The 16,646-nt window shown below is 33.3% G+C and overlaps 1 protein-coding gene and 1 long non-coding RNA gene across 2 annotated transcripts; one reads left to right on the top strand and one right to left on the bottom strand.

The window, feature by feature from the left end:
* Positions 1-5,936: 5,936 nt before the first annotated feature.
* Positions 5,937-16,413, bottom strand: LOC128183673 (myomodulin neuropeptides 2-like). The gene is made up of 2 exons (XM_052852783.1): positions 16,171-16,413; positions 5,937-6,955 (listed from the first exon to the last, which is right to left on the bottom strand). Exons 1-2 carry the CDS (start codon positions 16,223-16,225, stop codon positions 6,249-6,251), a joined length of 762 nt encoding a protein of 253 aa, XP_052708743.1. The 5' UTR covers positions 16,226-16,413; the 3' UTR covers positions 5,937-6,248.
* Positions 10,241-13,170, top strand: LOC128183679 (uncharacterized). The gene is made up of 3 exons (XR_008243644.1): positions 10,241-10,378; positions 10,920-11,081; positions 12,806-13,170. It is a non-coding gene; the product is annotated as an uncharacterized LOC128183679 (long non-coding RNA).
* Positions 16,414-16,646: the final 233 nt, after the last annotated feature.

Below are 16,646 nucleotides of genomic sequence, written 5' to 3'. Positions count from 1 at the left end.
GAAAAAAGGAAATTTGTATGTCCACTTATTATTTTCTCCACTATTTCGATCGTCATACAGGCATAAAAGGAATCAAACAAGGTGATTTTTTTTGGATATCATTAAATCTTGTAAATACATATACGATATTTTTTTTAAATCTGACTCAAAATCTCAATTACTGACCAGAAACCTGAATGCGGTTAGAGAGTAGCGGGCAATTCAAAAAAAAAATTCCTACTACATGGCATTCAAAATGACATCGTCAAAATGCCATAACATACATGTATATCATATAAATAATAATATGTTAAATGAATACCCCTCCCCCTAAAAAAAGACCCAAAAGGTTGTCATTAGATAACTTAATCGATTCCTCGATATTGTTTCTACGGAACTATGAAATTTTGATATTATAGGTATAGTACTGTATTGATAAAGATTCCATGGCATTAGATGATTTTACACCCCCCCCCCCCCTCTCCTCCAGAAAGATCAATACAGATTTGGTGGAGGTGTTGCATTATCCATCGCGAAACATTTCTCTTTTACAGAACAAACGATCCATCATCCCGAGGTTTACAAATTATTTGGTTTGAAATAACATTAATCAAAGAAAAATATTCTTGTTGGTATTGTGCACCAGTCTTCAAATATTTTTGTGTTAAATTTATAAAAGAAACAAAATTCTTTTTTTTCTTTGGGGTTCATACGGCTATGACAGTTACTAACATTGCAGAAAATAAATGCATACACCGCGTCAGCGAATAGCGAGTTAAAATACTAAAATAATTGTAACTGTCAATTAGAACGTTACACAGAAAGAATAGCTAATTATATATAAAAAAAAAATGGAAGTCAATGTTTTTTTTTACTCGTGTTTCAAATGTAGCAAAAGGTTTTGATAAATCGCGTATTATAGAATGCAAAGTAACCTCAAAAATATAAAAGAAGACACCATTTAATAATGTAATTATTATTTACTTTATAGAAATTTTAATAAATATGTAAAGAACACTGCTTAATGAATTAAACATACTTGTATTTGTATTCATCACATACAAAAGGGATTAGTACAACTTACGAGATCTTCTCCTTCATTTTATTAAATAAATCAATTCTAAAAGATTAAGATATGCATGTAATGCATCAAATTTAAGAGTATTAAATATTGAAAATAATAGAAACAACAGTCCAAAGTCTTGCAATTCTTTCCTATTATTTACATTGTACGCTGCTATGGTTGTAAGGTTGTTTTTTTTTTTTTATTATACTTTCATGTTAAATACTGAAATCTGATTGGTTAAGACGTAGTTGGAAATCTATTACCCTCAGCGTTAGCAACACACTTGGCAACGGGTAACGCTATATAAATAGTGCCTGTTTGGGAGGGTAACTGTTGAAATTGACACCCCCGAGAAAACCATTGTCAACCGACGCGAAGCGGAGGTTGACAATGGTTTTCGAGGGGTGTCAATTTCAACAGTTACCCTCCCAAACAGTCACTATTTATTTTATTATACTGAATGTCTTATTTTTAAAGAAAACCTTATTGCTTTTCTATATAAATGAAGTGAATTCTACGGCAAACCGTACGCGCATAATTTACGCGCATGTAACAATTTGTTGTGTTACCCGTTGCCAAGTGTGTTGCTAACGCTGAGTGTAATAGAACGGATTACCAACTGCGTCTAAACCAATCAGATTTCAGTATTTAACATGAAAGTAAAATTATAAAACGAATTGTTACATGCGCGTAAATTATGCGCGCACGGTTCGCCGTAGAATTCACATCATTTCTATATAAAAGCAGTAAAGAAGATGGGTGGATAAGGCGTGTAAAATGCCCATACGCGGTCGGACAGGCTACTGAAAAATTAAAGTATCAATAAATCTGATGTTTTTTTTTTAAATCATTGAAAACAATATATATTTAACGAATTATTGATTTTTAACCTATAGGTATGTTCAATACTTGGAATATGTTGACTCAAACAGGCGTGTACGTATCAAAACCTGCAAATACTGTCATTTTTTAGAACTTCAGGGCATTTTCTTTTATAGAGTGGGTCTTTGCTCCATATTTTTCTCATAGTCTAATTAAGGTCGATTGGAAAACAAACCGATTTCAATCAACAAAAACGTGGAGAGATGACCCACTTTACATTAAAAATATCATTTTGTATCCCAACAATTGAACGTTTTGAAAAAATAATACAAGTGCGGTAGTTCGTGACCTTAGTCACACATAATATTTAAAAAGCCCACTTTGTTGTGTCTGAAATGGCTCAGTGGTTAGAGCACCTGGCATAAGCTAACCTTATATATCTAGGGTTTTAATGTTACGGGTTCGATACCACCATAATTTCCGACAATTTTTGTTTTTCTTACTTTTTGTTAAATATATTAAAAACTGACTATAGTTAGAAATTTTGCTTTTGCAAAGTTTTATTATAATATATTTGAATAGATTTAATTGGGGAAACATAAATTCAAAATTGTATTTCACTACTAAACCGAATGGGCATTTGCGCCATCTTATTCCCCCATCTTCTTTTCTTAAAAAAGTAAGACATTCAGTATATAATAAATAAACAGTGCCTGTTTGGGAGGGAAACCAGGCACTATTTATATAATGTTGTATCCATCCTAACACAGCATGCACTGTCACAGATATCTTTGTCCGCATTTATTGGCACATGTACATGCTTTAACAGTGACATGCATTGTTTATCGCTGTAGGTCTTTCAAAAGAACACTATATTGTTTTTCTTATCATTTTTTCATTGCAATACTCTGCATTTCATTTCATCTCTATGACCAAAATATAATTTTATGCTTTTTGTGGTCCAGTTTATTGCTTTAAGTAAAGTTTCTTATATCTTTATTGAGGAAATATTAAACCACCCAAAACAGTTTCAAAAAAGGGTAGTTTAAAGAACTAAATCGACGTATACATTAAGAGATAATCTTCTTTCACAACTTGTAGCTAAGCAGATAACGTTAAGAATACGAAATGCAAATACCCCGGTCAATAACATCGATATTTAGCAATTTTGTTCAAAACTTTCTTGTAAACAAAATTATAAGGCGTGATGGTGCCTCTTTTGGACGTGGATATTGGGTTATTTTTATCAAAAAACCGGAAGTGTGTGTCCGGTTGTATTTTTGTATAAGATATCGTAATTCAATTTGTCATCCGTTAACGGCAATTCCTGTTGTTCCGGAACACTCAACTTCACTATATATGTCTAATAATTTTTGGAGTTATTTGTGACCAAACAAAATGGCCCCCGATACATCTTTTACCCGATGTTTGTGTTCCGCGAATATGGTCGTCGATTAAGTAACATTAGGGTCTCCATCGATTGCTGGGGTATAACGAGATGTAATGGGCCTCCGAAAACCGTTTGATGCAAGTAGTCACTTAGTAAGAACCGGAATTACCCTTGAGCGGACAATGGAGCCTCCCCTTCGTATTGGTTGTGCTCACCTTTAATTGGAACAGCGACCAGCTCTTCAGGCACACCGGGTGAAGCGCTTACCAAATGTTATTCCAATAATATCCTTGTCTCTCTGTGGCTGAGAATCATTTTGGAAACAATAAAGCCCCCTGGCGACGTAATTAATACACCTCCCCGTGTTTTTAAGGGTATAAATCGCGTGTAATCGTTTCGAGAGAAAAAAGAAAAGCAAGCCCTATGCTTAAATACCACCATAAAAATACCGACGCTTTTATTAAGTGATAAATGTTCATTCATAAATTGAGTGCATTTAGAATATGAAAAAAAATGTCTAAGGAATGGTGATTTGGCGTCTGTTTTATATAAACTATTTCGAGGCAAATAGCTTCAAAAGTCAGCGCGCTGACATATTTCTTCGATTTCCTATTATTTTTTTTTTAAATTATAAAATTTCTGTTAATCTATGCCTACAGGTTATCAGTTGTGTGTACACGTAATCATGATCATTTAAACTTTTTGGAAAGGAAAATAATATCTGATTTTCTTTTTTAAATTGTTTAAGCTAAACAAAAAAGAGTACATTTAATTTTTGAACGTATAGAATTAAGAATTACTACTTAAACCTATTTTAAACGTTAATATTTAAAAAAATCATACAGAATATTATCTTTTCAATCATATTTTTGGGTATAGAACTTTTTCATGTTTAGAATATTCGTAATTTGATTGTCATTTGCACTGGTGCAATTCTTATCTATATATGTAACAACAGATGTAGCTAAAAGTCAGTAACTTGATATGACCTTAATGTTTAATTCATAAACTGATATTATCCGTCGAAGACAATCAAGATGCGATTTACAACGTTAATTTCTTTGCCATTAATTAGGCAGACTATCACATTCCTCGGTGTATTTCGATTCACTTAGCTAAAAGCTACTCATTTAATACTGACATTGCAACATTACTGGTGGTCCTGTATGTACTACATAAGAAAATAAGTTGTAGGATGAAGGCTCACGGCAAAATTCACTTCCGATCAGCTGGTTCGAACTACATGTATGTACAATTGACTTCGAAATACATCCATAATATTCAGGTTAAGCATGCACCAGCAAGGTTTTTGTTTTAAAAGACAAAGGTTATTTTTTGATAACAGTACCAAATCACTTTATTTATCAAGGTCTAGCATATGATTTAAATTCTGCACCGAGAAATTGTGATAGTTCACATCACAAATAATGTGTTAAGATTCTTTTTCTTATATAGTTAAGTTGTCTATTTATAAATAACTAACTTTAAAAAGGCGGAAGTTTGAATACACCATTTTTAAGTATTTGGTCTGAAACTAATTTACATCGTATTTATTTCGAATTTGGCGAACATTTATACTACAAGAGCTATTGATTTCATGCACTTATTTGATTAAAAACTACTAATCTTATTTTAAAAGAAGGAGAGTTAACCAAGAAAAAAAAGACGCTATGGCTTAAAAAATAATTAGAGGTGAAAAGGTGGCATTGCTAATGATTTAGTTCTTCCTTATTACAGGCCAAATGGGTTTGAACTATATAAACAAGAGCGATTTAGAAATTAAGAAATGGAAACAACGCGATTTGCACCATCCTACCCAAACATTCTCTTTGATAGTTTCCACGCAATGGTCAAATAATTACACGTACATGAAAATTGTCGTTTAATAGGTTTAAATAGTCAGTGTGTCACAGAACAGGAATGTGCCGAACACGGCATTATAAAACGCTTATACTTGAGCAATAATCTCTTTGTCGCCTTGTTGAGAAATTTGGTATAAAAAAAACGCCTGCTGATTGGTTAAAACGGTTGCTCATTTGGGTTGCATTGCATTATTTTGCTGTATTAAGTAACTGTGGTTATTGCCGACGTTTCGGTCTTAGTATACTAGATACTTATCAATGATGCTTCTCGTGTTCATACAACACACGCATGTACAGTGAAAAGCACCGAAAGAAACCGACTGACTTTATGATTATTTGGTCTCAATATACTCAATAAAGATGCTTCTCGTGTTCATACAATTTATGCATGTACGGGAAACAAGGAACTAAGAGAACTTGGCAATTATTTCGTGTATTTGTTGGCCTTATTCCATAGTTTACTAGATATCGATGTTATATGATATAACACTGAATGCATGTTGAACATTTCGGTACCAATGCTAAGACTATTTGATGTTACTGAACTCAATACAAAAATAATTTGATGGGTTTTATACGATCCAGTCAAACAGAATACTGAGATATGATGCAAGGAAAAGAAGTAGACATAATGATGAAATAACTTCATTGACTTGGCACCAAAGTTGGAGAGTTTGGAAAACAAAAAACGTTTTTCAGGGAAAATTTGACTGCGTTATAATTGATTTAATAGATGGGGGTGTCACGAACAAAATGCTTTTATTATCGACCTGCTGTTATTCCTTTTATTTTAAATAAAAACCAAATGCCATTCCAACAAAGTTTAACAACATCTTTAATTAAATATACAAAATGATTCAAAATAAAGTCATAATGATCACAGAGTTTTTATGTTTTCAAACAATCATCAAAAATAATTCTCTAATACTTGCCACAATTATTTAATATGTCAATCAAAATTTCATCATCAACATCAAAACAATTTACACACATAATGGTACTAAAAAATAATGAATCCATTTCTTGTTTGCTTGTACAGTTTTCGGAATGTCATAACCGCATTGTTTTAAATTAGTTTTTTGCTAGGAGATAAAGTATATTTGGTTTATGGTAAGAGTATGTTAAACCTTTAGTTTGCATTTCTTCCTAAACGAAGCATCGGCATGCCACGTTTATTTTGATTTGTCTCTTGCTGTGACGCAGAATCTGCCTGAACATTTGTGCGCTTGCCCAGTCTTAACATGGGCATGCCTCGTTTTGAGTCATCGGCCTGTAGCCTCTTTCCCAAACGAAGCATGGGCATTCCACGTCCAAGTCGTAACATAGGCATACCCCGTTTATCCGTATATATATTAGAATCTGTTAAGTAGTAACTTCCAAGGTTTGACGTTGGATATTTGAGGTCGTCAAGTTGTATCAGGCGGCCAATACGTGGATGAGGGATATGTCTTTCCTCGCTGTCTTTCTCCTCGCTGTTGTCTTCTTTCAGAGATCTCCTAAAACGGCCCGGGCGACCAGCAGGGCGAATAATCCTGACACCATTGTTTTCCAGGTCACTGTCTAAGACGCTTTGTAACCATTCGAGTTGTAACTGTTGCTGCAAATCTTTACCATATCTTGGCAGGGGAACCTGTCGTCTGCCTTCGTCTAATTCGCTTTCATCCGGGTACATAAAATCCTCGTCAGTTTCACTCAGTCCATTAGAACGACCTAACCGTAGCATTGGCATGCCTCGTTTGCCTAGTCGTAACATTTGTAACCCGCGCCCTAGTCTGAGCATGCTCAGACCGCCTCGCCTTACTCTGGAATGGGATTCATCTATTGAGTCTGCGGATCCTGAAATCAACGAAAGAAACATTAGTAATGCATAACAAAATAGATGGGTATTTAACCTTATACAAAGAATAATCTTGTCGTTTCAAACAGCATGCTGTGATTGAAAACTGAGTTCCGTTTTTTTTCTTTCCTTTAGGAATAACCGATAAAAGCAGAGTGTCTTTGATAATTCTTTTGATAAATGTAAATGGCTATTTTAAACGTCGTGCTATTTGTATAATTCGGAAATTATCAGCTTTACCGCTCTTAAATTAAAGAGCCATGGATGTAAACAACGGCATTTTTTGCAAATCTGAGTTAATCCTATCTGCTAGACTTCAGTTATTTTGATGAGTATTGGCCCTGCGCTATCACCGCATACCGAGTTCAGTGACACCGTTTGTTCTGCGACATCAGAAATAATCGAACTAATTGCCAAATTTTCACACATTTTCTTACAATTTCGACCATAAATGAACTATTTGGTCAACAATATTAATGTTTCCGGAGCGATGTATTTCGAGCCGAATATAACGATGGTCCGTTTACGGTATCGCTTTATGCAGAGATTGGACGAGCTCTCGTCAGTTCTTTGATTGTAAGTATCATAGTCGATCGGGATAGAAAAAGCTATGAAGTATTGCTTAACTTGTATTGCCAACCTTTCCAACGTTCAATATATATGATTGAAAATAAACTTCATCAAACACTGATAGGACCATGCAGATGATTTAAAGGCGTGCACTTTCAACGAACTATTTTTTAAAGTCATTGAATGGGATTTTTATTGATTATTTGTATCAATTTAGGATATTAGAATCTCAAAATACATGTATCATATGATGGATATGTATATGATAAATATTCCTCTTTTTTTTTTTATCTTAAATACAAACCACTACAGTGTTTAATACCAGTTTGACAAAATAAATACGCGTAATTTTTTATTCTGAATTACATGGTAATCCAACCTATTTCCTTTTTTTTCAAGCTATTTTTTTTGAATTCATGTTAAATAATCTACAGTATTTCCGAAAACCGTCTAAAAATAGTTTTATTGTAACTTTTGTCGATGTATGATTATCACTGTTGTTTAAAGTTTTATGATTAGTTGACATTTTATTCATTCATAAAAAAACAAAACTCAGAGATAAATTCTCAAAAGTCTAAAATATATTTGTCTCCAAAATGCCTAATAAACCGAGAATTGTATCGGAAGTAAAATAAATTTTACATTCTAACTTAAGGGCAGTTTTACATTAAGTGGTTTGTGTGTACATGTCTTACGTTTGATTGAAGTTAAATCTGTCATTTGTTGGTTATCAGAGCCTGTTGTACCATTTAATGGTTAATGAATTGTGAAATTATTTTTTGCTCAGATTGATTTTACCCAACATAGAAATGTACTTGAAAACAAAATTAATCATGCGATACTTGCATACACAGTCGTGTACTTTTTCACGTAAAACTGTTTAAGTCAGAAGGTAATAAAATCTATATATGATATATTTCACCACCCCCTTTCCCCCAAACACATCGACTTTTTGTTGTGTACTACGGATACAATGCTTGATACAACTACACGCAAACAAATTCCATATATTGTGTCGGTTGCAACAAATTGTAACAAATTCACTCCCATGCACAAGTACAAAAAGTGTAAGCAGCGGTTATGGTACCAAAGTGTCAATTAGTATTCAATACAGTGCGATCATTTATCACATCATCTGTGCCAAGCTCCCAATCGGAGTCTCCATCAATTTTCCATGTTTCCTAATTACCAAATCGAAATTAAACATTTAGAATAGCATACTTTATCTGGAATAAGAGCAGGAGAGCGTTTGAGCTAGGATTGCCTTATCTTATATAGAACGTTTATTAATGTAAAGAGGAAATTAGGCGGAAAGATGGCGGGTGTCCTAACTGAGCGCTACCAGCCGCTTAAGATTTCGATGAGAATATCAAGATGTTTTCGCTTCAGAATAAGAAAATTTATGATTCCTATATTTGCATGTCAAGTCGATTGAAGGATTTACATGTGACAGAGTTGAGGAAGAGTGTCTTAAGGTTATTTATACGACTTCAATAAAATCTCAGTTCATCACCGAGTAACTGAACGCAACATCGATGTTTTTCTGACGCTAAACCGTTTCCATCATTATCAGCTATATCACTATAGAGCACGATGGAATAAAATAGAAAGTTTAAGATTCTACTGGGAGTCTAGTACGAAGTTCTTTGGTCTTATTAACGAGAGAAAAATTGAATTATGTCTGTTGAGCACACCGTTGGAAGGACTAATTATGAATAGTGTCACAAATTTTGATAGTGTACGTGCTTTTTCGCTCTAAAACCAATGTCACTGAAAAATTCTGAGAAAATATGTTGATTGATTTTAAAAAACTTAATCAGACAGTTTTTGAATCGTCAAGCTTTGTGTTGATATTATGAAACTATAACTTGAAACATTTGCACATTTATCATTTTTCAAACTTAATTAAAAACTTTCATATCCTCTCGGAAAACACAAAATCCTTTGGGCACACTGCAGGGAGCATGACAAAAAAGCACGTTTAGGTGTTTTTCTTGCAGATGTAATTGATCATAAATTGCACAACATCAGGAATGATGAAGGGCTTAGCAAATATTTACAGGTGGAATTCAACACCGGACTTCCCACACCGCATTTGTCAAGTTCAGATTCCACGAGAGTAAAAATCCAGCCCACTATCAAAGATCCCTAATTGAAAACCGTTATGGCTTTTTTCACCTTAATCAAATTAATCTCAAAAAGTTTAAGGTCGTTTTTTTTTCTTTTAATGGCACTTAGATTGGAAAACCTTGTTTATTTCCCTTTTACAGATGATGATTGATTAGCGAAATTCTAAATATTTATTGTTTATAAAAGTTTAAAAAAGAAGAATTCTTTGGGTAATGGACTAAAGGAGTAGCACGCAGCAATACCGAATACATTAGCAGAACCCAGACAGGAAGTGAACTATAGTATTATGGGAGGGAAAAATAACTCAAACTAAAACCTTTCCCATGAAAAATCAGAGCTAATGTTTAACATTTCATGAAATGGCAAAAGATTTATCGTCGCCAGGAATTATTCTGTGAACAGTAATAAAATAGACAATTCGTTCCTATTACGCCTAATGTAGAACTGCGAAAAACGCTCTTATTATAGACGTGCGATGCCGCGTCACGCAATGCCGGTAGAGAGAAAATGGAAGATGTCAAAGCAGAAATGTGTTGGGTACTGACAAAGCGACTCGAAATCGGCAATTAACACATTAACGTCAATTAAAGACAATAAAGTGACTGTCGTGTGAACTTGTTCGGGAAATGATGAAAATGCAATAAAACTTTCTTATGTCACAGTCGCTATCAAGCCCGCTACTTCGGCCATTCAGCTCTTCACACTAGCGGAACGAACTTCCGGTATAATTCTAATAGATATTTAATAATCAGCTGTTTTATTTCAGGGTCACTCTCCCTGACGTCACTGTGAGTAAATAACTGACTAGATTTTTTTTCTCCGTAAATTGCCGCTGATTTCATATTATATTTATTAGAATCTATTTATAAAAGCTTGCAATACTTGCGCATTTTAAATCATAACAGAAGAAATTTTGTTTTATAATTCTTATCAAATATGCAATTTCTTTAAAACTCTCCTGCGTTAATTGTATCATCAATGGTTTATAGTGTGAAACTAATATTTGTTTGCTTTAGAAATATGTGACATTCCATAAGTATACGTTTGCTTGTTTTATTGAATCTACACGACAATTAGACGTTGCAGTTATCCTCAAAGCTATTCTTGTAGCAATTTTGAGCAACCTATTTCATTTCACGTTTGGGGGGAAAAAAGCTTTGTTTCTTTACTGGTTTTGATGTATTTGTGTTAAAGCATGAAAAAAATGTTATCTCTTTGTGCTGTAGAATGTTGCAAAGATGACTCTCTCGAATCTAATTAAAGGATGGCAACTGCAACTTCAGTGACAGATCAAAAGTTGGAAGAATAATGATCTACAATTAACTGTCCGTCGACTTCCGTTCTAATCGACCATGATGAGGAAAACAAAGATCCAATGTCGGCAGGGGGCTTTTTATTAAAACAAACACTTAAACAAGACAAGAGGTGACCAAAATCTTATTATTTTAAAAATCTCACCATCTCTCTCTCTTTCTCTCTCTCTCTTTCTTCAAAATCAAATTAATTTTGATAAATTGGTTTCATTCACTTGTCATTGTATTCTTCGTTATTGGCAGTTAATGAATTGGTTGGGCTGTTTATTTCTATTCATGCATTTTATTGCGTTTTAAATTGCATATCATCGACATTTCATATTTTCACTGACCATTGTATCAGATATAAAAAGAGATATATCTGATATCAAAGATTTCGAGAAAAATAAAGTCAATATTGAAATGAAGATACAATGATACTCAGAAATCTTAACCCAAGACTTGCAAGCGAAGACCAACTAAAAAAAATAGTTTAAAGGAAACTGAAGTAATCTGACTGTCATTATTTCCTGGACAAGTTATAAAAAATGAAAAAAAAAAATGAGAAAAATGAGAAAATAATGACTTAATCCCTGCCATCAGCTTTGATGCTTTCTCACGGTAGTGAACTATTTGTAGAATTCTTTAAGCACAAAAGGGATTAATGCGCAGGTAAAATATCACAAGTGTTTTCCAAATAAACTCTTCGAAACTCTTGAGCATTGTGAGCATTGCAGAAGAGAAAAATAAATAGCATGGAAATATTTCTCTTTTGGTTGAAAGAAAATATTGAAGATAGTTTACCTTTAATTTGCTAAAGAGGACTCTTACCGCGCGATGGTCATGGTAAAACCTGAAAATTTGTTATCGGAGAGAGCCAATTAAGCGGTCGCAACACAGCTTTATTTTTCTATCTTTGTCATATATCATATCGCGACTTCAAAAGTTTCACCCAGCTCCACAATGTTATATTACATGATGCACGAAGGTTATGAAGAAAAAATAGATTAAAATTAATAGAAAAAAGAGGAACTTGTCCAGCAAGACTAGTTAGCATTATATTGAATTTAAATGGCAGTAAATCGCATTACTATTCTACATCGATTGCTGTTTATTTGTCACATGCATGAACAGCGGAGTAAATTTGAGTCACAAAAGTAGGGCCCCAATTGATATTGTTTATGGCTATCAAACTTCAATTGACACAAAATAGCTTAATCAATAATTAACACTTTATCTGATAGGATTTTGACAGTAAGTGTTCAAATTAACGGTATTTTTGTCGAGAAATGCCGTTCTTCCATTGGGTTTGGGACTATTTTATGACGCAACCGGAAGCGAGTGCAAATAACTTCCTATCTTTTGGTATCGATATCGTTATTAGTGCGGTCTTTGAAAAGTTTCAGATGAAAAGAACACCGGGCTAGCACTTTCACTATTATTTTTAATTGTTATACTGTCACACGCCATTTCCAGGAAAAGTAATTCATAATAACGCTGGCACTTTTTTCTTTCGCGTTTTCTCAGGCCAGCGAAAGAAATGCTATGAATTTCGATCGCTTGATTGATACCTTATGTACTTTTGTGCCTTTTCCCCCAAACAATTGATTGATGATTATTTTTTCCGAATTCAAACCCAGTTAATATGTTTATGGAAATTATTCAATAGATGTTAAAAACCGACCTAAATCCCCCTTTTTGTGACTGTCATTATATTCCTCATAAGGTTAAGAAGAATTAAAAATACCTTTTTCGTTCGTAAATGTGTAAATATTATAAACATGACGATTATTACACTGTTCAAAAGAAAGAGAAACTTGGATATAACGATGTAGAAAATGTTTTTTTATCACAAAGAAAAGAATCTACTCGACCAACAGAACAAATTACACACATCACAGGGAAGGTATCGACGAGTGAATTACTTTGATGAGAGAGGATTCGACTAAGCACATATCATCATGTCCCAGGAAAGGTCACACTTCTTAGAAGTCAGGAGCTTTGATCCGAAATAATACCTCTCCAGAAGACACAAAAGCATCTCAGGTCTCTCTCTAACTGTTTTAAGTTCCGAGACGATGGAAAGATGCATCAATTTATGAATACTTGCACATAAAAAAACGAAATGAAATGTTCTGTGATGTTGTGTTACTTTTATTGAAATTAAGCACTGAGAACATATCTGATTGTTAGTTTGATAATGACAAACAGCTATTGTGAAAAATCGCTACTTGTAAAAAAAATTAAAGCGAGAAACTTACTGCAATAACGTTATAAATGATTTCTCATTTTCTTTTTAGTGAATAATATTTACATATTCCAGTGTATTAAATTTGTCTGTGATAACACCACGAATCGATTTTGTAATGTATAATCCAATACATTTCACCAATGACTAATTTAATCTTACAATTGCTTGTATTTATTTTATTATAAGTAATCATAATGAATCATCTTTAAATATAATGAGGTGATCAAATTCGGTTGGGCGTGATCAAATCTATTATAAGCCCTCCGGGCGTTATTGGATTTGATCACCCAAACCGTATTTGATCACCTCATAATAATCAAGGAATGATTCCTTGTTCCATAATTAATGTGGTATATTTAAGATTTGATTTAAACAGATTTACGATCCGGCTGTTTTATGCTTTGATTTTTTAATTCAACTATCTGTTCAGTGTATCATCAAATTTCCGTTCATTTTAGTAGGCCTCTAAGCTGTTATTTTTTTTTATTTTTAACGTTGTGTTAAATTTTTGCTTCATATACAATAAGTGACAATATTCTTTCAATTTATCATGTTTATTTTTTGTTTAATTTATACAGAAACACAAAAAGTTGCAATATCGCCCTTAAAGAGAGGAAGGTTTTCAGTTGAATTGTATACGTTTTAAACGCCTTCCAATCATTGCCTGCTTTAAACGAAATGTGTAAATGAAGATCGCAAATGACCTTCTATATCTTCGTTTCGAGAAATTTAATAAGAAATGTACATATAAACTGTAAATGCACGTTACCCTTAGGATATAAAAACCTATATTTACGCAAATCACCTCTCAGAAAGAAATTTTGGGCAACAATTTAGCAATTTCAAGATCACAAAACGGCAAGGTAAATTACAAAGGAGAACATTAATAAGATGGTATTGACAGCCATCAGAGATGGTTTTATAATAGAAAGGCCCATTAAAAATGCAACACATTGAACAGAAATAGATAGTCGTCTAGGTGCCTGCGGAAACCGAGTATTTACTCCCTGGTCCCTATCCGTGTCGTTAATTTAACCGAAACCATAGCGCCTACTGACATCGCCAATTCAGCGTCTTCACTAGGGAAAATGCTCGCGGGAAAAAAAATTTGAAGAATCACGTGGGTTTTTTTTAGTTTAAAGATTGAACTTGGTAATACTGTTAGCTGATTTCATCCAATAGACGAATGAATGGATTTACTATACATGTAGCATTTTAAAATTTATTGCAAATACAAGTACAATTAACAAACGTCATACTGTGGTTATCGACGACTTTTATGGTTGAGAAAACTCAGGCTCAACTGTGGACGATAAGGCCTTTACTTTAACATGCAAGCACCCGCATTGTTGTTTCCATCTATCTATTTTTTTTTGACACTGATTGAAAATCTCAAACTTCAAAATAGGTTTGTCGTCTCTCGAGAATGCCATCAGTGCAAAGTGAATATTTTGAATTGTCGTTGTATGAGTAAAAACCAAAAAATAAGGTGGATTTTAATAGCATATATGATTTAAATCAAATATCATGCTGGCACATTCTTGGGGTTTTAATCTCGGCTTTGTTGGATTGAGGTGATGGAGCAAAATGAACAGGGCGAATTATTTAATCCACGTTTCACAATAGTGCCTGCACGCCCTGCAAACATCTCTTGATGCCGCAATCAGAGGTTTAATTTCAAAAGTCGATGATAACGGCAAAAATGTTATCATTAATTTAAAAACAAATGGGAGTTCCATTTATGACATTTGTTTCACTTCTCATATCGACATATCGTTATAGACGTTTTAAACCTTTTAAATTTTAGATATAAGAGGAGGTAAAATAAAGATTCATTGATTTTAGATTGATGCTTAAAAATCGCATCGAATATTCCAATGAAAAAAAGCTATAACGCAGCAACATAAGTCATTGAATGTAATTTAATAGGGAATAGGTACGAAAGTTAAGATAAACAAGAATGAGAATCTAATTAATCAATTCCATCGGGAAGTATAAATCTTGATAGAAACTGGTCTATTTTTAAAATTTGTGTAAAACGTGCATGTTATTGGTCCTAAAAATGTATTATGTATGTCTGCTCAATACGATAAATCTATGACAAGTCATTGACTATTGGAGGATCGTGAGCGCTCTTCGAAGAAAGAAAATTACTTTTCTTGATTTTATTTGCCTAGTAGAAACAGTGTTATGAAAAATTTCAAAGAAAGTTATTCAAATGGAAATTTATCATTCAAGACGTCTGAATGAAAATTCACAAATTTTGCCTGGACAAAATGATTAAGAATTCATTGCCACGGTTGCTAGCATCAATATCTTTCCTGAGAAGATAAAGAACTTGTCAGTTTGGATCGCGTTTTCGCGGTTTTTTGTATCACAGATTTTGATAAATTGACAAAAAATAAGAATACAGCCCGGCATGGCAATTTAATATCTTAGACAAGCATAGCGGCACTGTAGCTGTATTTGGCTAAACTTGAAAGTAATTAGTGTAAAAGTAGGATCTCCTCGTTCTTAAAAAAAACGGGGTTTGTTAAACTGTTTAAAATAGTTAAATGCCCTAAAAGCAAAACCAGACATCGATTTAGATTTGAAAACTAGAAATCTAATTTAGGAATCAATTATTTGCCACACACGAGAATAAAGTGATCATCATAAGCGGGAATTACACATACGCTTTAGGAAAAAAAGTATCAAAAGGAAAGTTTAAAAAAAAAAAAAAAGAACATTTCGACAACTGGCTGATAGAAATTGTAAATGGTCTTATAATATATCTAATGAGGATGTTTAATATCAAATAATAAAGCTATTCGATCGAGGTTTATGCATTGTTGATAGCGTTTTGAAATAGTAAAGTTACATGCGTTTATAGCGTTAACGTAAATATTGCTTAACTTTATTATGATGATATCACAAATGCATTAACTCAATTATATTTTAAATAGAATAATAATGATTTAAAAGTACTCACCCCATACCATCTGTAGAAACTGAAGCAGCAAAATAAAGTGAACAGAATATTTCATATCTAGTGCTGAATATAGCAAATCTCAAAATAAACTGTCCAAAGAGAAAAAGTTTTTTTTCCAAAAGTTCTTTTTGAGTAAATGAATCTTTCTGGCGTCCAAAAGGTAGATAATATCAAAGAAGAGATTGGTCTATGTCTTGGGGATCGTTTGTCTTCTTTCGTGAGTAAATCAAGTTTGATGCCAATTTATAACAAGTTATTATGTGTATATGGTAGTGGCCGTGACGTCATGATAGGACTGAATTGATTCATTGAATAAACCATATTTTATCACTATCAGTTGCTGCCTTGCTTAGCTCCGCCTTTCGCGCGCAGACGTTCTATCGACTTTACGTCCATTTCCCCTCTTCTGCCCCTACAGTGGCATTCCAAAAAATTGCGCGTCATAGTAATTAGCGTTTTGACGAGAAGTTTTGTCT

Source organism: Crassostrea angulata, chromosome 1 (genome assembly GCF_025612915.1).
Source record: "Crassostrea angulata isolate pt1a10 chromosome 1, ASM2561291v2, whole genome shotgun sequence".
In the NCBI taxonomy this organism is placed as follows: Eukaryota; Metazoa; Mollusca; class Bivalvia; order Ostreida; family Ostreidae; genus Magallana; species Magallana angulata.
The sequence above is the reverse complement of the archived record's forward strand: the minus strand, read 5'-3'. Positions and strand labels throughout refer to the sequence as shown.